We start from the raw sequence: 22470 nt of genomic DNA on the forward strand, positions 1-22470 counted from the left end.
AACGTACCTCATTTTGCCACGCACGCGGATCTTTAGACAAATGACATGTAGCATTCGATGACGAACGCGTTTATGCAAGGTATTTTCCGTTTTATCAATGATTACGTTCCCGCTTATTGTTCTTCCTCGATGCATTGTCCGTTCGATGAAGAGCAAGGGGCTCTCCGTGGGAATCGATAACTCGCGATTCTGCATTTGCATTCGTAATCGTGATCATCGGCTCTACTGGGAGTCTCCTCGATGATGCATCGTATTGTCCAGCCGTAATCTAATGAGGAAATTATTTAGTAATAACTATAATTGGCGCCTGTAAATTTTGGACATTGCGTGTTGTAATTTCGTTCTTTGCCGACGACGAACTCTGCTGTTCTATTTCCCAGTTCGAAATCGTACATCTTATAATTAAAATGCTACGGTCGCAGATATAGGAAAGAAACGAGAGACAGTGAGGAAAAAAAATCAAAGATAGAGAAGAGATGGTGGCAGTAATTTTGTTACGACATAGCTGAAGGTAATCCCCTTGTGTAATCAAAAGCCCACGAATGGCTAACGTGTTTATACCAACGAATATTCTCACACGTTGATGATATATCACGTGATTGTGTAGAAATAGTGATTTTAGTTAATAGTTTCATTTGAACAGCAAAGGGTATCTATTATTGATCAGATTACGGTACTTCCATTAAGTCAATAGCTCTCAGATTAAAATATTCTTTCTACAGACTTTATAAGAACTATTTTAGTTGTGTCTTATCAGTTGTCACGTAGGTACCGCAAACATGAGTTCTATTAGTATGGGAAGACTCGGAAGGTATGTGACGTAAGGTAAAGTCATGAGTATCACAAAACGAAATACAGCGGCAATCGGATTGTAAATAGATTCACGTTTATTAGCTCTGCGATTCTACGACGGCTTTATTAAGAAATATTTAAAACCAGGAAACGAACAGATTCTTCAGTGATTCCGTTCCTGTGTTTCCTTACACGCAGATTTCACAGAGCTGAAGGTAAACGAAGCACAGACACGCGTGTCTGATGCACATTTTACATGGTGCTTGTCCACTCTAACGCGGCGCGTTATGAGCATGAAGGCAACTGGTCTGGTTTTCGATGGCTATGCGGCCACTAGGAGTAGTCCTTGGCTTTTCCCTTAGCGAATATCACCACGCGTACGATGCACCAGTGCACCAATACCTAATGTTCATCGGTTTTATACGTACACTCGTTTTTAGTGGAAACCCCATCGCGGTAAATGGTGATGACATCATATAAAAACTCGCAGGCGGGCGAGCAGCACAGGTTCGCGATCGCATCTCGTTCATGGATAATCCGTCATCCGCGGACGACGAACGACGCTTCCAGCTATTTCTTTTTACAAGGAATTACGTAAGCTGCTTGTTGCCCGCTTGCTCGTTTTCAATATCACTTTGTTATCTAATGGAATGTTAAATAAATCCTGTAGATACGTGGTATCGATCGTTTGTTATTGCCTTGGTGCTGCTAGCAAGCAGGAATTGCCGATCCGCGATATTGATGTAGCTGATTGAAAATTGTCTATCACAGCATTGAATGCATAATTATCTGCAAACAATTAATTAAAATTCTGGGAATTCGGGCTGAAGATTCTCCACTGGGAAATAGCTGACGTCCCTCTGATCGCTGATCTATAGGGTTTTTCCACCAGATGATTAGCGGAAATTGTAGAAGTACTATTTGAGATGACCTCGATTCGAGGGAGTCTGTGACGAGCTTATAAGTTCCATTGTCTAAAGATTCATTCGCGTCGCCCAGCTATTCTAATAACTATTCCTCTTGTCTGCATGGGACGTAGCCTAGCTTTAAATATATAAAATGATGCACCCAAACGTTTGTAACAATTCCGGATATCGTAAATGTAAATATGCTATTGTTAAGCAATAACAATTAGCTTATCTTTCTTGCAGATAAGTAATTTAATGATTATCGTGTTCGGTTTAATATTTTTCCATCTGGTCTGCCTGTTTGTGATAATTGATGGGAAATGACGGAAATCTATCTTTACGTCCTAAGACAGAACTTCGACAGAAACGAGAGAAACGCCTCAGTAAATTTTTACGAGAGACAAATATTTTCGGACGCTATTTTAACCTCTGAATCTTGAAAACGGAAGAGGCCATGGAAATTGTCAAGCAGTATAGTGAATGATTTGCGGTTTATAAGCTTTGAAAACTTTAGCAGACAAAGTCGATGATAAATATTTCGCAGGAACGTTACCGGTTCGTGCGAAACACAGTAGCTGCTAGGCCGCTCTTCTCGAGACGAAAGGAGAGATAAATGCAAAATTTCATAAAGACAACAGCACGAGTAACGTCGCTTCTTTGAAGTTTTTAATTTAGACACGACGACCGCGCGAAATTTATTCCTAGAGAGGCCGATCCTCCTACTCTAGTGCATTCCCTTTACCCAGGGTAATCCAGAATCTCCCTCTAAAAAGAATTAATAACTTTGAAAGTTGATTTCGGGCTGGAAATAAATTTGTGTACGAGCAACGCGACGTATTTCATTAAAGAGGCCGCGCAGGGATATGCATTTTCTTTATCCAGGGATAGCACGCGCGAGGGACGATATTTCTCATTAAACCTTATTCGATAGGATAGCACAAGCGCGCGTTATTGCACAGAGGCCGATGCAATTCGGAAAAAAAATAGCGCGGAAGAAAGATCAGTCTACAGGGTGAAACGTATAGACGGTGGCTACGTGATAGCACTATCGCGCGTTGGTTAAGTTAGGAAGTTCGATCGTACGAGTGGCAAACTGACAGTATTCGTCCTATCTTCCGTTCCCTTTCGTTCTGCTCCGTTCCGCTCCCCTTTACTCATTTCGAGGGACGTTCGAGAGCTTTGCTTAAGCTGAGCTTAAATAAGCAAACTGTCGCTGGGGTAGCTAGCTTCCACTAATGTTTCATCGCTCTCCTTCCTCTATCAGACCCTAGCGTCTACACCGCGAAACTTTTTGCAGGTTGAATTCTCTATTAGCCGACCAACCAGTCTCCGTAGAATCGTGAGCGACTCTGTTCGCTCGAATCGTTGACTTCAAGCGCAGTCGAGGAAACCTCTCGCTTATTCTCCGCAAAAATAAAGCGCGGCAAGTTACTCTACCGGGTTCTGTTAATCTTGCGACTCGACGACTCGACGACTCGATAACAGGATTCCACGAATATTCTCTACCGCGCGCGAATCTTTATCTACTGTAAATATAGCCTAAACTCCTAGGAGGAAGTTCGAGACGTCGGTAGACGCGATTCACGAAACGCCGGCATTGTCGGCTAAAATAAATCAAGGGAAATTCGAAAACTCTTGCGCTTGCTTTCAAGGCATACTTAATTGTTGTTAAACTGATGAGAGGAGATGAGGTAACTTCATAGCGCGACGGTTAAATTGCAATTATCTAACGTAATTGCATGAAAAGTATGAATAAATAAGGATGCTGTAGGAAATACCGAGAGATTCGTTGACAAGTCTCGACCCAATAATTCCATGAACCCTGAGGGGACGTAGCGAAGCTCTCGAGCGACATCGTTCGGCCATTGCGGTGAAGGTGTTCCCGCGGAACCGGAAGCTCGACCCCTGCGGTAAGATTTGTACGATACTTCGGCATAGTCTTCAGCTCTAAGTGTACTTCCTTGTATACCGTGGGGCTGAACTGACGGCATCAAATCGTTTCCTGCGCTCCTGCCATCACCTCGACAAATACTGTGCGGGAGAGCTTATAATCGTTATTCGAATTAACTTACTGAGTGCTATATTTTAAATATTTACTATTATCGATTCGTTTGGTACGACGTCGGTATTTTGACAATATTTCACAAAAATTAAGGTGGAAACAATCGATCGATGAACACGTGAATTAAATTTGAAAACGCTAAAAGTCTAGGTATAGGTGGTATTCAAGGTCTACTCGAACAGTACTCGATGAGAATTCCGTGGAAAAATCTATCACTGTCCCGCAAAGCCGTTAGCATGAATTGAGTCGGAACTTCGTTACATCTATTGAAATCGATTCGATTTGGGTATTTAACCAGTATCGTTGTTAAGTTATCGGCGACTGTCAAACAATATCATTCAAGTATTACGCTAAAGCCAGGCTGAGCCCTATTGTTAGGGAATACATACCCATTAAATACTACTGCATAGTAATCGGATGTAGCTATTTTACCCATTCGAAATACATCGCCTCTGACTTCTAACATTGAGAAATAGGTAACAAAACATGAAATGTTTCTAAAGATGGGTGGACAGGAAGAACTTTCGGCGATGATTTGGGAATCAACCCAAACTAGCTCCGAGAAAATATTATCTTTACCGTCTTTATCTGGCTTACGCGAGTGACTTCGATGCCTGATTCGAGAATCCGACGAAAGCTAGCGGTCCACCGTTCGGATAGTAATATTTACAGTTCGACGTACGCTGCTGCTATTTCACAAGCTCAAATACCAGTCGTCGAGTTCTCACGACCCTAAGAAAAATAAAAGCTTGCACCCTTGAACAGCGCCGCGGTTATGTAACATCAGTTACGAATGATCGAACTGAAGAATAATTGAGAACCGCTGAATCGATTTCACGATAACGATAGAAAATGAAAGAGTCCTTTTCAGAGCACGATTAAACGAGAAGTTTGAAATCGAGCTATGATGCGACGCGTGGAGATGAATTATAGTCTTTTTAATATTGAAAAGAGAAAAATTAGGCGCACCACATCTCTCTTAATGCGAATTAATGAGCGTTAAACTTCACTTTTCATATTTCGGTTCAAAAGCCAAAAAGTAAAAAACTGAATTGGTCTGGAAATAAAAAATAAAACTCGCGAGTGCTTTTTCATGAACTTTTAGCGATGTTTATAAATCATAGAAATGGGACAAGAGGAAGACTGTTTTTTCGTGGAATCATAGTGTATTGTTGAAATAAAAATTCGTATAAAAAGTTCCATCAAAAACACAGATGTAATAGCATGCAAGAGTTGCATACAAGTTAGACCTTCTTCAGACGTTCAAGAGAAATTTGAAATCTCGAACGCATCTTTCACAACTCTGACGTTCCCTCGCTCCTTTAACGTTTCGTCAGAACGCCAGTTGCAGCTGTCGGAATCAAGGGAGGAGAAATAATAATCGATTTAGCTTCGAAGCTTTACTCCTTTCCACACGAGAATTTCGATTTGTTTCACCGCCCTCTCAGCGTGCAGTCAACCTATACTTTCAATTAAAGTGGATATTAATTAAAGTGGATTGACACGGCCGGTCGATCCTTCTCGCGAACGAGCAATCAATTAATTTCCATCAGCGACCCGTATTTCTCTAATACGGGCGTCGACTTTGCACTCGTGCGTCGAACGAACGTTCCGATAGCGGAATAGAATTTGACCGGTTCAGGATCATCTCTATTGTATCGTACTGAAATAGAATGCACGAAAAACCTTCGACAAGTATATATCAAATATCGAATATTCCCAACTGTCACACGTTATTTGACAAATGTCTGTTTCTTTAACAACTAGAAGCGCTAACGTAATTGTCGTACTTCTTTTCTATTATATTCAATTCTTTCTATTCTACCCTTTGCCATGAAACTTCAGGGTACATTTCATCAAATGGTAGACATTTAAGACGATTTGCCGTAGGTTTTTTTTCGGATTGGTCCCTTTCAGTTCCTTTTCAGAGACGACGGAACGCAGAAGTCAGAAGGGTCAGACACACATTTAATCGATGTGACTTCCATCCATGAGAGATACGCGGAGCTTTACGAGCAACGAAGATCTTTAGCTGAGAGCATTCTGACCTAGACTAACCTATCTTGCTCTCTTTCCATAAAGCAAGAATGGTCGCCCGTACGGTGTTATTACGGAGAGAACTTGGACTGCGACTAGTCAAAGTACGTCGTTCCTGAGCCGTTCGTACCACGCTACCGCAACGAAACACGAAAGTGTTGATGACTGAAAAGCGCGATATGCACTTTGTGCTTGCTCGACTACGTCTGCTTTTAGTCTGCGTATTTGCCTGCGAGGCTGTCGAAAATTTATGCTCGCCATCTAGCTGGAGGTTACCGTTTATTACGAAATATCTCGAATGTGCTATAGTACGCGCTTCTTGACGCGAGGGAACAAATTTAAAACGCATCCAATTAGTTAGAGAGCCGAGGGAAATGTTGCAACGATGCACGATCGAGATCGCCATGAACGATAAGGAAATTTAAAAAAAAGAAAAAGGAATTGAGAAAGCAATGGAGAAAAATCTGTTCCTTACGAATTCCAAAGAGACAGTTTTTTATTAAAGGTACGCAAATGGATAACGCTGATGGCTGAACGCACCTATACGAAAGTGCCATTTGAGACGAGCCATTCGTCGAAGGAGGGAAACTCGACTCGAGGTTTGAGTTGCGGAAGCAAAGGGGCCCGAGCGCTCGGCTTTCTTCCCTAAGAAACGAAATAATGCGAGAGTTTTCTGGCACGTCCTAGCAAAGTAGACCTCTCGAAAGTTTTCGCCGAAGAAAGCCGTGGGAAAAAGGATGCTCGACGAGAAGAAGAAACGGCCAAACCAAATTAGACTACTAGACCCGAACGGAGACGAGGTCATCGGGAAACTTACAAACGACCGACGCGCCTTTCGTTCCTATCTGACGAATAAATGCCCTCCTCATCTACAAAAGATTTTTCGTCGTCTCTATGATTAAAAGTCTCGCCGTTGGCTACTGTCCGCCACCAGAATCTTCCCTTTCCTGTCTAGTCTCGTTTAAACCCTAGCCTCGCTCGTTACACGTTTCCTTCGGCTTTCGGAAGGTCGAACAATGTCTCGAAAAATATGTTTAACGATGAAACGCGGCACTCGGAACGTGAACTCTACATTCCTGTAATTAGAGCATTCTTGCTTCAAGAGTCGTCTCCCCTGCCGCCCTCAGGTCTTCCATTCACCCCTTTGATCCATTCATAGAGCCAGGCTTTTTCTCAGACCCGTCTTCCTTCTGCATCCTTGCCTTCCCCTTTTCAGTTCGTTCTGTACACCATCCCGCTTCGTTGCGCTTTTGCCCACAGAAGCATCGTAGTTTAACTAAATCCTATTTGCATCCGTGACTTTGGATATGGGTAAGTTACAAATTAGCGGAATCGTTGTTTAGCTGATACCGCGACAGAGATGCGAGAAGAAGGTAGTAAGTAATATTAGAGGAAAAATATAATCGTGGAAGGCTGCCTCGTTCAGTCTAGGAAACTTTCAACGAAACTCATGTTTAAGAACCTAATTTCTTTTCGCGATATAGACGCGAATTGTACCTTAGAACGAATTCCGTACGCGAATAGTAAACAATAGGCTTTTCACCTTGGCGAAGCGTAGATTGCCGAAACATAATGTTTGAAGACTGAAAGAGTTGAGGAAAAAAGGCTTCGCTGTCTATAAAAGCAAGCAATAATACGCCGCTACGTTGGAAGATATCTGATGGCCGATTGGGCGGGAAGCCTCGCGAGCCGACGACTCTCTTCGTATCGGCCGAAGGCGCATGTTCCGTGTTAGGGAACGCGGATTCGCAGTTTATCGTGAAGAAGCAATTAAGTGCTGGAAGTTACTGACGGATTGGACGATACGCGGATTAAGTCAAAAGAGCTTCGGTTTGCTCGCATTCCGTTGAACCGGCGTGGCGCTCTGAAAGGAAATAGGGAAAGGAAGAACCGAATGCGAGTTTCGAAGCGAAGGCGAATAGGTCGAAGCAGTGGACGGAAATTCAGTTAAAAGGCATGGAGTACGTCGTTGCATTTAGCTCCTTTACTGGCGCGTTTCCTGCTTCGTGTTTTCTGCCCAGGCCCCTCTGCCTCCTGGAAGTCTCGTGCCACGATTCCGCCAAACAATTTTCCCTGCAACCGTGCTACCAGCCTCTTTCCCTTTCCGATGCAGGCGAACGACTGCGCATAGTCTCACTTTCTCGCTCCCTAGCTCCATTCAAAATCCACAGGCAAAATGGTTACTGGAATCGTACTTGTTGAGCCGCTTAATGGGTCTGAGAGCATCGCGAAAGTTGCTCCTGCAATTTTTCACTCGGCTAAGTCTCCGAAACTCCATTCGATTCCAGATTGCTCGACTTGTTCGAAGTTTGTCGCACCGGTGGCCGTTCGTTCCCCTTCTACTGTTCCAGCTTTTGCTCCCTCGCTCGAGACCAGTTTCTCTGGACCTCTTCTCCTTTCGCGTCTTCCACCTCTCGCTATTCCATCAGCCTCAGAGTCCCAAAGAATACTTATTAGACATTGTTGGACGTCTTCCTGTTATATCCTCCTACCACTACCACTCCTTCCTCTATTTATAGAAGAGGAAGGGCGAGGCTACACAACGTAGGAAAAGGAGAAGGATAAAGAGTAAGGGTGGAAGCCCTTGGAGTATTGGACCCGAGCCTCTCAGTAATCATCATTATTTGTTTTTTAATTGAAGTTTTTTTAAATATGAAACACACTTTTGCAGAAAATTTCGAAACGCCGATGAAGATCGTAAACGTACAACTATAACCGTGCCAGAGATAGAGTGAAAATACGGAAGTCTTGCGTAGCGTGGGTGAGTTTTAGTAACGAGCTTTATCCGACAATAGCTTTCAGCAGAACTAGCCCCCCCCCTTCAGTCTTCCCCTTTCGTGTTGAATGCAGAAACGAAAATTCAGTTTATAGCATGATCGTGATTCTTTTTATGTAGTTTTTGACTTACTCGCTCAAAAGTAAAACAATACAGCAATCAGATATTTGTACCAATGTTTATGCAAAATTTACTTATCCTATTGTGCATTCAATTGTATTTGATACTCTAGCGAAAATCTAAATAGCGTATGTTATTTCATTTGCTCGGTACTAGTGTCGTATTACCTTTAATAATAGCAGTGAAATCGAAACTAACTCCATGAGTGACGTATACGAATTTGAACTGCTAATTTAAGTGCAATAAGCTCTTGAAAAATGATATGTTTTGAATTCAACACGCTTTAAGCATAGAAACGAAAGTGACCATTTTCGCGACGCTAAAGCTTCGATGCAAGTAACGAACTTCCACGCCAACATGGCGAGCAAAAAGCAGCTAGCCCAGTAGCCGCTCTGATACCGACTAGCAGCGAACATGTTGAAAGCATTAGGAAGTTTCTTGTGACCCCACTCGCCCGAAATTAGAGGCAATCATTCTCGGCTTAACCAATGCACGATTCGAACGGTTTTGCCTTGATCCCACCCTTCGAGGTACCCAAACCACAACCCTTCTAATAACGGTAACGTCGTGGAGCCGTTTACCCCCAAGTCCAAATCGATGATTCGTCGAACCGCTGCTCGACCCATTACGATACACTACGCTCAAGATCGGTGGTGCCACAAAACGTAAATTCAGAGAAGCATTAACGCCTCGATCGATAGTTTTGCAACGTTATGTAGAGGAGTTCGAAAAACATTGAACGAAGATTATTCGACGAATAGTGACACGTTTTATGCACTTACCGCAAGTTATTCCTTTCGTTGACAATTGAAACAAAAATGAACCGAGACTCGACGTGGGTTGCGATAAGGAATGAGAAATAGAACAACGTTACGTGTAAATAGTACACGTACTATTTATACGTGTATAAATACTGAACGAAATCTAGTGGTACGATTTGAATAACGTTGAATTTTGGTTTAATGAGCGAAACTGATTCGACATATAGAACTCCAATGCGACTGTAACATAGTACTCGTGGCCGTAGCTATGTATCTAACGTAACGTTGCGACGATGCTGAGGTAACGAGAAACATACCAAAAGGAACGAGCCGGAAATAAATGCTAGACGTTACAAGTCGTTACTGGAGCAGATTATTACATGGCGGATCGTTCGACGTGAAACGAAAGGAGCCTCGGAAACCGTCTCTGAGAGTGTGGAAAGCGTGAAAGATCGGTTTCCTTCGCGAAAGTACTTTCCATTTAATCGCAAAGTGTTCCCGCTTCACCTGTCTTCGCGTATAGTAGAGCAGCCAAGTCTCTCGGCCGCTAATTCAATGAGAAAATAAAATGAACTGTTTTGTCTCCAAGGCAGATATTACGTAAGGCACAATTGCGCTCGATGAGCTGATCTTTTTCGACAAATAGAGAGAAGAAGCCCAAGCGTTTTATGCTCCCCTTCGAATCCGTCGACCTTTCATCGCTTCGTTTCCCGTCGAAACGGTTTTTCTAGATTATACAAGCCTTTTCTTTCCTCCGCGACGTTTGCTAATTTCACGAACATGCAGTCATTCGCAGTGAATTCGCATAACAAGGTTCGAGGAGAGCGAAGCTCTGCTCATCTTGAAATAAAAATACCGAATCCACTTTTGAAATTAACTCCAGCGATAAGACGGTTATGTCGAGCTAAAGTTTCCATCTGTCGCCTCGCATCGTTAAAGCTCGAAACGACCATCAGGTTTTTAATCATCCTACAAGAACCGTCGAACAACGTTGCAGCTTTCCCGCGGCTTAACTGAATTACAGGAACATATCGAACGATCGCTCGTGACCTTAGCTTATTGAGTTAAAAATTTTAGCAGAATTGCCGAGCTCCGAGGAACTCCGGGATCACTTCCTGCGCTCTCTTTATCCCGTAAAAACAGTATTATGTCTTCGCTCTTTGGTTTCACAATTATCGTATCTTCGCGTTTCAAACCCGATCTCTCACTCTCTTGCTCTTTTTCCATCTTGCACAACCGCGCCGGCTATATTTACTTTTAATTACAATGATTCGTCTAATGTTCCCAACTATTCAGGTCGACCAACAATCGCAACCGAGCCGAGTTATCTCAGACTTTCCGACGGTTTTCCCATCACGAAGGACGTCGATAATATCGCGTCTGGAATAGAATTATGCCAGCAAGAGGCTTTCAACGGGACTCAATTAGAAGCGCATAAATAACCGATTGACGGTATTCCGCAATGAAACATTAATGTTACCTCGTTTAATCATACCAGCCTCTGTTTATTTCAATTCTGTAAATTAGTTCCGCGCTTTCTTCGATTTCCTTTAACGCGTCTCGCTTACACTTTCCTATTCTACTTGAAAGGGAGAAGGCTCTATGATTATCGAGCGTCTCTGTCTATTACTCAATCGTCGTTCGATCCAGCGTGAGATTTCACGCATAGGATGCATAGCTTATCGATGCGCAATTTCATCTTGCTAGATACTTTGAAGAATCGTTACAAGCCTCTCAATTACATAATCATAAAATGTGAAGCACCTGTAATATATATTGTTTTTGCTCCTGAACACGTAGATTTGCTTAGATAGTGCGGAATAGTTGGTTTACGAGTATGCTAGCCAAACAGCGTGTCGATTGTACGGTAGTTCACGGTATCTCGTTGAATGCTGAGCTGCATCCTTGTCAACCGATATATCGCCTCGTTCCGAGTTAGCAGAGCATATTCGCAGTTCCTTTCCTCCTCGGCCCACTTCATTTTTTCATTCCCCACTCTGTCCGCGTCCCGGTTGCTCGATTCCTGTTCCTCGCGGCTCTATTTCCGGTTGCACCGGCCAATCTACGCCTGCTCTACTCTTCTCTTTCGCTCGTCTTTCCTTTCACTAGCTACCTCTTTCGCTGGACGTTTCGCTGGACGTTTCGCTGGACGTTTCGCTGGACGTTTCGCTGGACGTTTCGCGGCTCGTCGCTCTATTTCCCGACGCGTTTGCCACTCCATCGAACCGTTCTCACTCTCCACCTGTCCCTTCTCTCGGAACCCAGCGAGCTGATTTTCGTGATGCAATGTAGACTCGCGCACTTAACACGTCAACGACTCATGCAGTCGTTTTCCGCCTCGATTCCAAACAAAATTAACACGATATGGTTTATGAATATCCTATTACGTTGATGTAACTTACAAGATCTGTTATCCTGTTTAACGTGCTACAATAAAATAGCTTTAACTTACACAGAATATAACACAGAATCATATACTAAATTCTAATCTATACTTACCTTATTGTTAATTCATGCATGCACAGGATATAAGGTAGACTTCTTACGACTCTATACGTGATACATTAATATACTTCTGTATTTTGAAGTAACTGTATCTTTAAGTAAGTAGACTATCTGTTGTTCACTAATAACCGAAAGGTGGATGTAAATACTTTATACGATCTAGACCGAGCCGAGTCGATAAGCAGAGAAATTGAACGTCAGAGACAGTGTAGAAACGTCAGCTCGTGTGCGGAATATCGGAGCACGCATAAAATAGCAGCGTGAGCGAGTTCGTAAGCGGCGCGACGCGGCGTTCTGCGGTGAGGAGATGATCGCGCTTGTCGCTGACACATGGACGCGCAAATCTCTGTTCGACCGTTCGCGTTATGTCTACGCGGAATGAATCGTGACGTTATCACCGGCGATGGAATTAATTATTGGAAAGCGGCGGGTGGTCAATTATTCACGGTTTTAATTAGCGCGGCACCGGACGGAACGCTTCTGCCAGTCGATCGAACGTTGTCGTTTCCAAACGCGCTACAATGTCATTCGTGCAGAACACAGTCCGCCTATGCTTCGGAAATCGGCCGGCGCGACGCGGCGCGACGCGGCGCGGCGCAGCATCAAATGGAGTTTCGACGTTCCTGCGCTTATTTTCCGTTTCGCCTGGATCGTTTCGTTCGCACAGAATAAAACGAGCCGCGGTGTCGCGCGCGTTCGCTTCGCTGCGACTTCCGCTGAAACTCGGCAGTAGCGACAGTTGGACGCGTCCGCGCTCGTGTGCGCACTCGAAAAGTAGTTGATATTACCCCCGTGGAAACGTCGACCGTGGTCGAGATCATCGATCACCGCGTTGGCAATTTCACGGGAAAAGCAAAAGCTGCATTGCTCGCGGGGCCAGGGCGAAAAGTTTCCCGTGAAACAGTCTTTGTTCGTCATTCGAATGAAATCGATTGCGAAATAGCTTTTTCCTGCTAGTCCCTGCTCACTGATCGTTGTGCTTCTAGTCGACCGCGGACTTTCCGCCAAAAGAAAGATGCTCGCGAGGTTACGCTCGTTGCTCGAATACGATGGAGAGGTCAATCCAGTATTAACATTCGGTTAACTATGTGCTAGGTTTCCCAACAATTTCACAACGTTCTGTGTGGTAAAGGATTGATCAACTGACGCGGGTTACAAGGAACGAGCGGGTGAGCATTCCATGGATGGAATTGTCGCGACTACGAATCGGTATTGTCGGAGAGTTGGAGGTTTGGTTGGATAGCGGTCCATTGACGGCAGATTCGCTTCCCTATCTGATTCGCCTTGGCCTCGGTATTTGCTTGTTAAGTAACAGTATTGACGCTTGCAACAAGCAAACATCAATATGTCGTTGGCCGATGTGTATACGTCCACTAATCGAGGATCGAGTAATTGCTTTTATTTAAACGTCGCTCGCAGTGCCTAGACTATAAAGGGACACTACCCTACTGCTAGCCGATTATCGGGTCGCAGAACTTTTTTCAAATTCAATTAATTAAAACGTAATTTAACTGAATAACAAGTTAATTATCAGGGTACATGAATGTGTTTGCAACTACGAGCGTAAAGTGTTTGAGCGAGCGTCGTTGAGTTTGTAGAGAAAACGCCTCGGTCGTTTTTACTCGAGATCGTTAATTAACTTCTCGACATACTTTACCACTGGAAACTTTCAGTTTTCGGAAGATGTCTTTTATAGAGAACATTTTGCATAAGAAGTTACTTTTTCTCGCGTATACAGACATAGTGTGAATTTACATCTTCGTCGTCAGAGTGCAAACGCAAAATGTATTTAAAACTCGTGCGATCGCCAACGAGCAAAGTAACATCATGGAGAGATGAAAGGACAGATAAAACAATAACGCGGTATCTATCGTCAAAATACAATCGGCCATAAAAATGTAGTATTATTCACTAGTTGGAAACTCGATTCACAGTCACCGCGAATCTCGAATTCACTATTCTTACGTGAATTACTTGGGTCAGATGTTTACAAACGTTATTTAAAGTTTTGGAGGAACATTCGCGAGAAATCTATCTGCTTCTTCTTTCATCCCGTTCCTTTTGCTCTTCCATACGGAATTCTTACTCTCCATCCACTTCTCTTGCTACCATTTCATTCTGCGCTCTATTTCTGAATTCGGAATTAATTCAACTTCACGCTGTCGGCCAACGTCCACGTTTACTGCCATCGATCTCATTCGTTCTTCTCGCCTTTAAGCTAGGGTCACACGACCGACTTTTTGACGGACGATCGTATGTCCTTCCCTGTTTTCCCAGGTGGAAATAACGAAGATGGACATAGGATCGTCGGCTTTTTCGACGTCCGTGTGACCCTAGTCTTTAATGGACCAGCTTCCGACTTTCATTTCTTTTCTTCTACTCAATGGCTTCTCGCAACAGAAAAAAGAAGAAGCGGTCCGTTTCGATGACAGCCTCCTTGTTTCGAGCAATAAAGGAAACTGTTCGATAGGAAAAGCGTCTTTAATATGTTCGTTAACGGGCAACGATGAAAGTTTCGTCGAAAGTACGTTGATTAAGCGCACTTTAAACACAGAGCTCGTTTGAAATTCTGATCCGGAACTCGGTCAGTATTCAAATGACCTCATCCTTGCTCGTTTTTTTTTCAACCAATGCTACCACTCGTGGCAATCAGTCGAATTTTCGAAAAACTCGTTTGGAACTTTGTTCGATAAATAGGACAGGTTTCTTACAATCGACAATGCAAAATTTTTCTTGTACGATAATTAGTAAACCTCATTTAGCGGTTCCCTTGTAACTGAGAGAGAGAGAGAGAGAGAGAGAGAGAGAGAGAGAGAGAGATACCTTTAGACAAGTACGACAAGTCTTGCTCTTTCTCTCGCCTCTGAACAGTGGGAATGGATCCAGGAATATTAGAGACGTATCAGGAAATTTCAATTTCATTAGGTGTGAAATCAGGAGGATCGGATTCATCGTTTAAAGGACTGCGACCAGGCAGGGTAATGTGGGGTTGGACATTGGAGAGGGTGCGACGCTTTGATTCTCGGTCAAAGGCCAACGTCTCCGAAGGGAGAGCGGCGTTACGTGGCTCCCTTGGCCTATTGTGGCTCCCATTGTTGCGCAAACTACATTACAACCGGAAGTGGTCGCGACCTCCCTTCCGTGGCTCGTAACTCAGTGTCTCGCGGCCGGCTGCCGGCTTTGCACAATGCAACGGCAACTGCACAGCCTGTAACACCGACGTCGGACATCCACACTGCTGCAACGCTGTGCGACGGAACGTTACGTCAGCCTGTACGTCCTGACGACGAACTGCCGAGAAACCTCCACCGTAATCTCACGTCCTAGAAAGTCGGTGAGCTCCTTGGCCAGACTTCCTGACGGGAAAATGAATTTCAAGGACACTTTGACCGACCACTCCAAGATATAAACTGGTATAGAATTCGTGAGAAAAAGCTGAGGATCCAAGCGTTTTATAAGTAATGACACTTGTAGTAGCGTATAGAAGCATAATATCCTCTTACAGTGAAATTCGGTAGCATTTTAGCTCAATCATTTTAATTTCCTGCTGACCTATGCTAACAACACAGTTAATTGCTCCCATTAATAGACATAGATTCATAAATCATCAGTGTATAGTATGTGTTTACCATATAATAATCTAGAGGACACGACATTTGCATCAATAGAGAATAATAGGGATGCGAGTAGACAAAAGCCTGGCTCGGAAACATTAAACGTTAAATAGGATAATAAATGCCTATCCCAAGTTCAACAGACGAAGCCCCTTAATGACGTGTTTTGCACGACCCCTTGTGCACGAGTTTGCGCGAGATATAAGCGAGCTAAGAATTTTCGGAAGTAGCGCTGCCGGAATTTACCTCGGAACTTGCCTCGGCCTTTATCCTCTGGCCAAACAATGACTCGATAGCAAAAGTCGGGGCAGAAGAGCGTCGTTGTTTACAACGCGATTAAGGACTCTTCGCTTTAATATTCGATATCATCGTGCAATCCCGTCTCTCCAAGTTTTCCCACTTTGCAACGTTATCGTTTATATCGTCAACTGCACCGCGTTTTCTCCCTCGCACACAACTTCTAAGAGGTTGCTTTTTAAAAGTAGGTACGGTAGTTCTGCAACTGCGTTGAGTTCTCCGTTTCGAAGACGCGCAAACATCACGAGTGTCTCGCGCCATCGACATCCACCGTCACTCGTAACGCCCAACTAGACGATTCTGAGAGGGTCCAGACCTAGGACAACAATGAAACTCTCGAGGAATAAGGTGCCATTAATAATTCCGACGCGACGTCGTTACGCTTTAAGCGCTAGCAGTCCCGCTGCTACGAGATGGGGAATTTCTCGAAAGAGCAGAGGAAACGGAAGCGGGTTAAGTTAAGCGATTCCTTCTGTACTCTAGGGAGCAACCTCTCAATTAGCTCGTTCGTCTGCAATTGCCATTCCAACCACGATTACACAAGCAAGTTAGAATCGATGGTCAAGATCGTTTTATCGACCGATTGCGAGGTACGTATGCATACGTGTGGATATATCAGTCGATCCTTTCGCGCTGAAAGATGAAACTTTTACGAGCGGTCGAAAACTCCCCTGGATAGAGGTTAACGTTTCATTTGGCGACACGCGGCGCAGGCTTCTATTATTTTTTCCCATTTCAAGAAGCAAAGCTTGCTTCGGTCCCAGACGGGGTCAGTTAATCTAGCCTTTCGTCGAGTTTTACGATACTCTCGTCTCGCATTGCTACCGTCCTTCGAACCGGAACGCTCGTAAACGTCCTAATTAATTTTACGCGACTCGACATTACAGAGGTACAACATACTGAACTCTTTCGGGCCCGGAATCTTTTCATCGACTAATTTTATCAAAAGAAGATCTATCAGGAATTTGTTGAATTTATCGGAAAATAGTTTGAAGTGGCCGGTATAGAGCGACGCGTTTGCATAATGAACTCTGGCATTGGATAAGCCAACATGACTCAATCACGATTTAGGTGAACTTCTCCAGAATATATTATCAATTTGTATGCGAGGGGATCGAGCTGGCTCGGTCTGGTCGAAAATCTCGGAGAAGCGTAGAGCGAGGGAAGCATCCTGCAGGGACGCTTTCAATCGCAATTACGAAACACGATTTACTCGGGGAGGATAGGAACGAAATTTAAATTCTCTGAACTGTCGCGAGCATGTTCGCCTTTTTTCGAAGCCGCGAAGCGTCGCGCATTGCTCTGTTGAAACGATCCGGTAGAAAAATAAGGGGACGCGAACGACAGTCTGGTGCTCAAGACGAGCTGCCGGCAAGGGAGAAAATCTTTGTCGCGAAAATTCAAAGGCATAAAGTGTCGACGAAGCGCCCTGGGAACGCCATCGCGCCGCCCCTTGTAAAAGACGTTGAATTTTATGAAACGTCAAGGGGATTCGGCGAAAATATGTAAATACGCAATAAAGCGTAAGCCCTCGGTGCCATCTTCGTCGTTCCTCCTCTTCGTCTTCTACTTGAGCTCTGTACCACCCGACTCCCGAACAACGCGAATCAGTCTGCGCACCTCAGATTCCGCCGAATCTCCCATGATATCGACGACAAAGACCAATTTCCTTGCCGTCACTTATGAACTCGCCACTTGTCCAATCGTTTCCTTCATTCTGCCTTGAGCAACGAATAATGAAATCATACCCTTTCGAAAATGCACTGAAATTAAAGAGAAAACGCGCTAAACACTTACAATGGAACGTTTCACTTTCCGTAAATCTCGAAATGGCATGTACATCTACAATTCTTTGTGCCGAGTGAACATTCTTTCAACTACTGTAGTAGAAAGGAATGTTTAATTCGATGAACAAGCAGCAGCTAAAGCCACGGGATCTCTTTACTTTTTACGTTTCTACTCGATTCTCATTTACGCAGTAGGTATGTTTGAAAAGCTTAGACACACTTCAATTATAATGCCTTCGATATGAATGTTAAACTCGTGAATTATGCAAATTGTTTGACCTCTTTTTACTCAGTTTTATGTCTTATGTTGCGTAATTAATCCAAGAGGCATAATGAAAGTTACGGAATCAACAATTTGTGTTTATCGTATAAGCACATAGAATGCAAAGCCAGAGTAGTCTTGAGTTTTCCATTACAGCCACGTTACACACGCGGTACACAGAAGATTGAACAGAAGTTTCCCGAGTCTCGGGGAAAAATGCGAAACTTTACCACAGACGTTAACTCGAACTGCGTCAAGTTCTTCGTCGAACTCGTACAGAAGTTGTAGCTTTATGTGTCGTTACTGATCACCATGGCACGAAAGCAGGAACAAATAAATATTTTCATAAATCTTCTGCACCGAGATGACTCGATTGGGAGACCTAGATATATCCAACGATTACATTGTAATCGTTGTCGAAGAAGCAATGATATTGATGCACCTCCCCTTTTTATTCGCGATCGAACGCGGTTCAGTGCACGTATACGACTTCTTTCGACCTTTATGCAGTCGAATCGAGAACGTAACGATGCCTTTACGATATTTTCATCTTGGAAGGCTACCGTCTGGCTCGAAGGTTGCTACCGTGCTCGTTACCACCGACCATAACCGTAGCAAGAGAAAAACTGCGAGTTTGCATCGAAAGTTTCGTGATTGTCCACAATACGAGATCTGTTTCGTTTTAGTCAAGCGCTTGCACAATGAAATATGTTGGAGACACAGTCAGCGCGTTTTCCTGGAACTTGGAAAACTTAAACGCACAAGGAAACGTAACGTTGGGCGATATTTCTTTGGAAATTGGAGGCAAAAGCGGTCTATAAGTTTTCGCTAGCCACTCAATCTACGTTCAACCTGCATCGAATAGCGCAGCAGGCGCAGAAAAGTTTGTAAGAAGCATTCGTCGCCATCATTAGTCCCGCGCAATGCAACGACGCGCAAGATGGATGGCTTGAGCTAGACCCACAGCCATGCAAGGACCATCCATCCTCTGTTCTTTTGAGGAAACTGAAGTTCAGAACGGAGGAGTGTTGTTCTTTTGTAGATATAATGGCTGTGATTCGGTTCGTTTCAACATCGTGCAATGTTCCAACACAACGCAACTTGCTAAGTTGGTGCTTGCTCACAAATTACATAAATTGAGGCAATGGATACAATCGGAGAGATTCTCGCAATTGAGAGCGCAAAGAGAAAGCAGAGAAAAAAGATAAGTCACGAAAATAACAAGATAATTCCTGCATTCATGAAGATCAAAGTGCACTTCCTATTTTTCGATGCGTCTTACTGCGTTTCCACGGATAAATATCTTTAACTTGGCTAAGCACTTTATTCAAGTTAAGCGTATTAGTATTATCTCTGTGTATGCTCATTGTCGCCCTTCGTTCCTTCCGCACGCGACTACTCTATTGTACCGTTAATTCGAAAAGCATCGACAGGGAGCGGGACAAATTAGGAGTTGTATTACTCGCTTCCTTAGTTTGCGCAGGTGTGACGCTACCGAATTTTCGTATTGTATCCATCTCGCGCACTCAAAGTGTTGATCGGAGAAATCGGACGATTCTATATTGAAGTTTAGATGCAGGAACGATGCTTAATTGAATCATCGAATCTTGTGGAGGCAGCAAGCAGATATCCCTTTAGTTTTCAGTAGCTACCCAGACAACCCTCGAAAATTTGGTGGATTCGAAGGGAGGGTGACGCGGAAGCGAACGTTGATTCCGGTCGATAACGAATTCATTAAGTCGCGTTTCGAATGCGACACGAGGCCCCTGGTTCGCCATTAGCGCGCAGGCAGACGGTTTGAGTAGCGCCTCGGGTCTTTGAGGGTCAATTGCGGGCGTACTGCGGAATTCGATTAATCGAAACGGCTTTCAAGGCTTCTCTGGTATTTAAACGAGCGGCAGACGCGCGCTCATGCTATTCGCGGCTGATCGATGGTCTCGCCGCGGTCGCTTTCGTGTCCAGTGACGTAGAAACATCTGTCGACCATGTAAATAAGTACAATCGGTAGAACAGGTGTATGAAAGCGCATTCCCGTCATCCCGATCTACGCTGTTGCGCGCGGAAAATCATTAACGCAAGCGCATTGTTCTTTGTCGGAGATTTCGTGGCAGCCGCGGCACGGGTCGCCATTAATTTCGCGGTCGCTTGGTTAAACCGTGCGGGTTTTTAGTTCGTTTCCGTGGCCGTTGAAGGCGACTGAAGCAGCGCAGGACTAATCTGATTACGCGAGTTCCAAGGAGACAAGGGAGGCTGACGGTTATGAAAAATTCCACCAGGAGGAATCGTCTGACTAGTCTGGCTGCAAAAACCAAGCATTAAATCGGCTGGCATAATCTACGAGGCGAAACACCGGCATGAAATTATAACGAATCTAGGGAGAATCTTCTCGAGGGTTCTTGCTTTCCGCGCGGAAACTAAGAACCAGTGCCAGTACAAGCTTCCAACCGCGGTGGTATCAACAGAGGGGAAGCAACTGCTTGTTGCGCGTCGCTCGAGCCGGCTGGGACATGGAAAAACCACGAATTCAAATGAGTCCCGCTACGCCGCCCGTTTATATGATAAAGAGTCACCCTTAAGCGGTATTTATATCCGACGTGGCCGGTTCAGTCGCTAAATAAATTCGCGCGAAGCGTATGGTAATCCTTCCGCTCGCCCTACGCCACGAGTACCTTCGGAATCGTGGAGATATCGCAAACGATTATTTTCTTGCGGATTTTATCGTGTGCAAAACATATCTCGCGCGTGTCAGATTGCCAGGCGGAACGTGAGGTCGATAGAGGGCAAATGGAAAAGATTCTATGCCTGTAACAAATCAGATTCGACGAAGCGAGACAAAGCGGGTGAATCTGTCTGCTGGATTCGGATAAGTCTGGAAGGAAAAAGTCGACGGGGCTCTCTAGCTTCGACGAAAGCGTCGCCGCTTGGTGGCTGCAGCTACGACTCTTGTTTCGGTCGCCCAGCGCGGAGGAAACGAAGGCAGCGGACCGAATCGAATGGAAACTCGTTTCTTCGAAATAGCCTACCGGAAATTCCCGAAGGAATTGCCCTTTCCGCGCGATATCGGACCCTTGAGCTTTCCACTTACTCGACCGTCGAGATCGTCCTCCGCAAGCGCGATGCTGCGGCCAGTTTACGCCGCTCTTGCTCCAATCGAATTTCATAGGCGAATCTCTTAATCCCGAACCGACTGCGCTTTACATATCGCTGTCCAGGATCATCTCTGTTCGATTGTATTCCTATCTGAATACCTGAATTTCCAGCATCGAAAAACGTTGCTTGCCAACCTATTTTAAGTTGCACTTTATCTTCGCTAAGGGAACGCATCAATCCCGATTTCCTAACGAATCCGAACGAATCATTTTTCCAGTAATAAATAAAAAGTTGGTATCTACTCGTATAGAAGCCTGATCGATTTTCGTTTGTCCGCAGTTCCATTAGTGAATATCAGCGTCGTGGAAGGAAAGCCAGCGGAATTACCATGCGACATCACTCCACCAGGAGAGGACACCCTGCATATGGTTTTCTGGTTCAAGGACGAGGCTGGCGTACCCTTGTATACGTAAGTAACAAGTCCTCTCTTTATTTAGTAGCGTAACCTTTTGTAATTCGACGATTTACGCCTTAACGATTTCTCTAGTTAATTAATACAATGAATTCAAGAAACAGGATTGCGTTCGAGTTTACCAAGGCTGCGGCGTGAAAATCCACGTAGTGGCTTCTCTATTCTATTTCATTCGGCAGTATTCATCGTAGAATTAGAAAACTCTATGACGCATTTTCTGCATCCTACATCGGTCGTGGTGCATTATGATGGTAGAGTACAGGGTCGGTTCGCGTTATTAAATGTACGTCACTGTTAGGTGCCCGCACACTACCTCTTGCCACTTCAAACGAAATTCCTTTCTGTGTTTCGTTTCGGGGACGCTGCGGTGGACCTCTTGCGATGCATTCACATACCTGACTTGTCGGCAATAACAGTACCGTAAGAATTTCATTAAAAATCTCCTTTTTTTCTCTAAATGTTTCCCTTCTTTCCTTTCCCGATAGAGGTTTGTCGCGAGCAGTAACAGTATCGACTCGCTCAATCATGAACATCGGTTAATTGAAATGGTTATTAATTCAGAGCTTGCTGCTTCTCTTCTTTCGGTAAGCTATAAAAGGAATTAATTGACAATTATTTCGCTCAATTGCATCCTTATACTTTCCTTTAACGAATCTGAGAATCGACAGTCTCAGTTTAAATGTAATTTCGCTGTTCTCAGCAGTGCTTTACGCCTGAACATGCACCATACGATAAATCGTGACCAACATCGGAAAATTCTTAATTAGCAATTTATTATTTCAAGTAATTACTCGTTATAATTTCGCTTCGTAATTTTCATTAATAATTTTCCCAGTGCTAACAGTGCAGCTGATATTGTTTCCTTTTCAGAGAGCCTCGTGTTCCGTTTCCATTCTCTTCACAATGTATCGGTAAATAAGTCTGCCGCATAATCAACGATTAATCCGTATTTCGAAGCCCTTCTATTCTTTGAACGAGGTCTGTGCG

The 22470-nt window shown here is 44.1% G+C and overlaps 1 protein-coding gene across 2 annotated transcripts in view; it reads left to right on the forward strand.

The window, feature by feature from the left end:
- LOC143178739 (kin of IRRE-like protein 1) overlaps window positions 1-22470 on the forward strand; it is a 247127-nt gene that overhangs the window by 75061 nt on the left and 149596 nt on the right. For both annotated transcript variants that reach the window (XM_076377545.1, XM_076377544.1), the window contains exon 2: window positions 21351-21480. In XM_076377545.1, the coding sequence (XP_076233660.1) occupies window positions 21351-21480 (130 nt within the window). The remainder of the gene's footprint in view (window positions 1-21350; window positions 21481-22470) is intronic.

This window comes from Calliopsis andreniformis, chromosome 5 (genome assembly GCF_051401765.1).
Source record: "Calliopsis andreniformis isolate RMS-2024a chromosome 5, iyCalAndr_principal, whole genome shotgun sequence".
NCBI lineage: Eukaryota > Metazoa > Arthropoda > Insecta > Hymenoptera > Andrenidae > Calliopsis > Calliopsis andreniformis.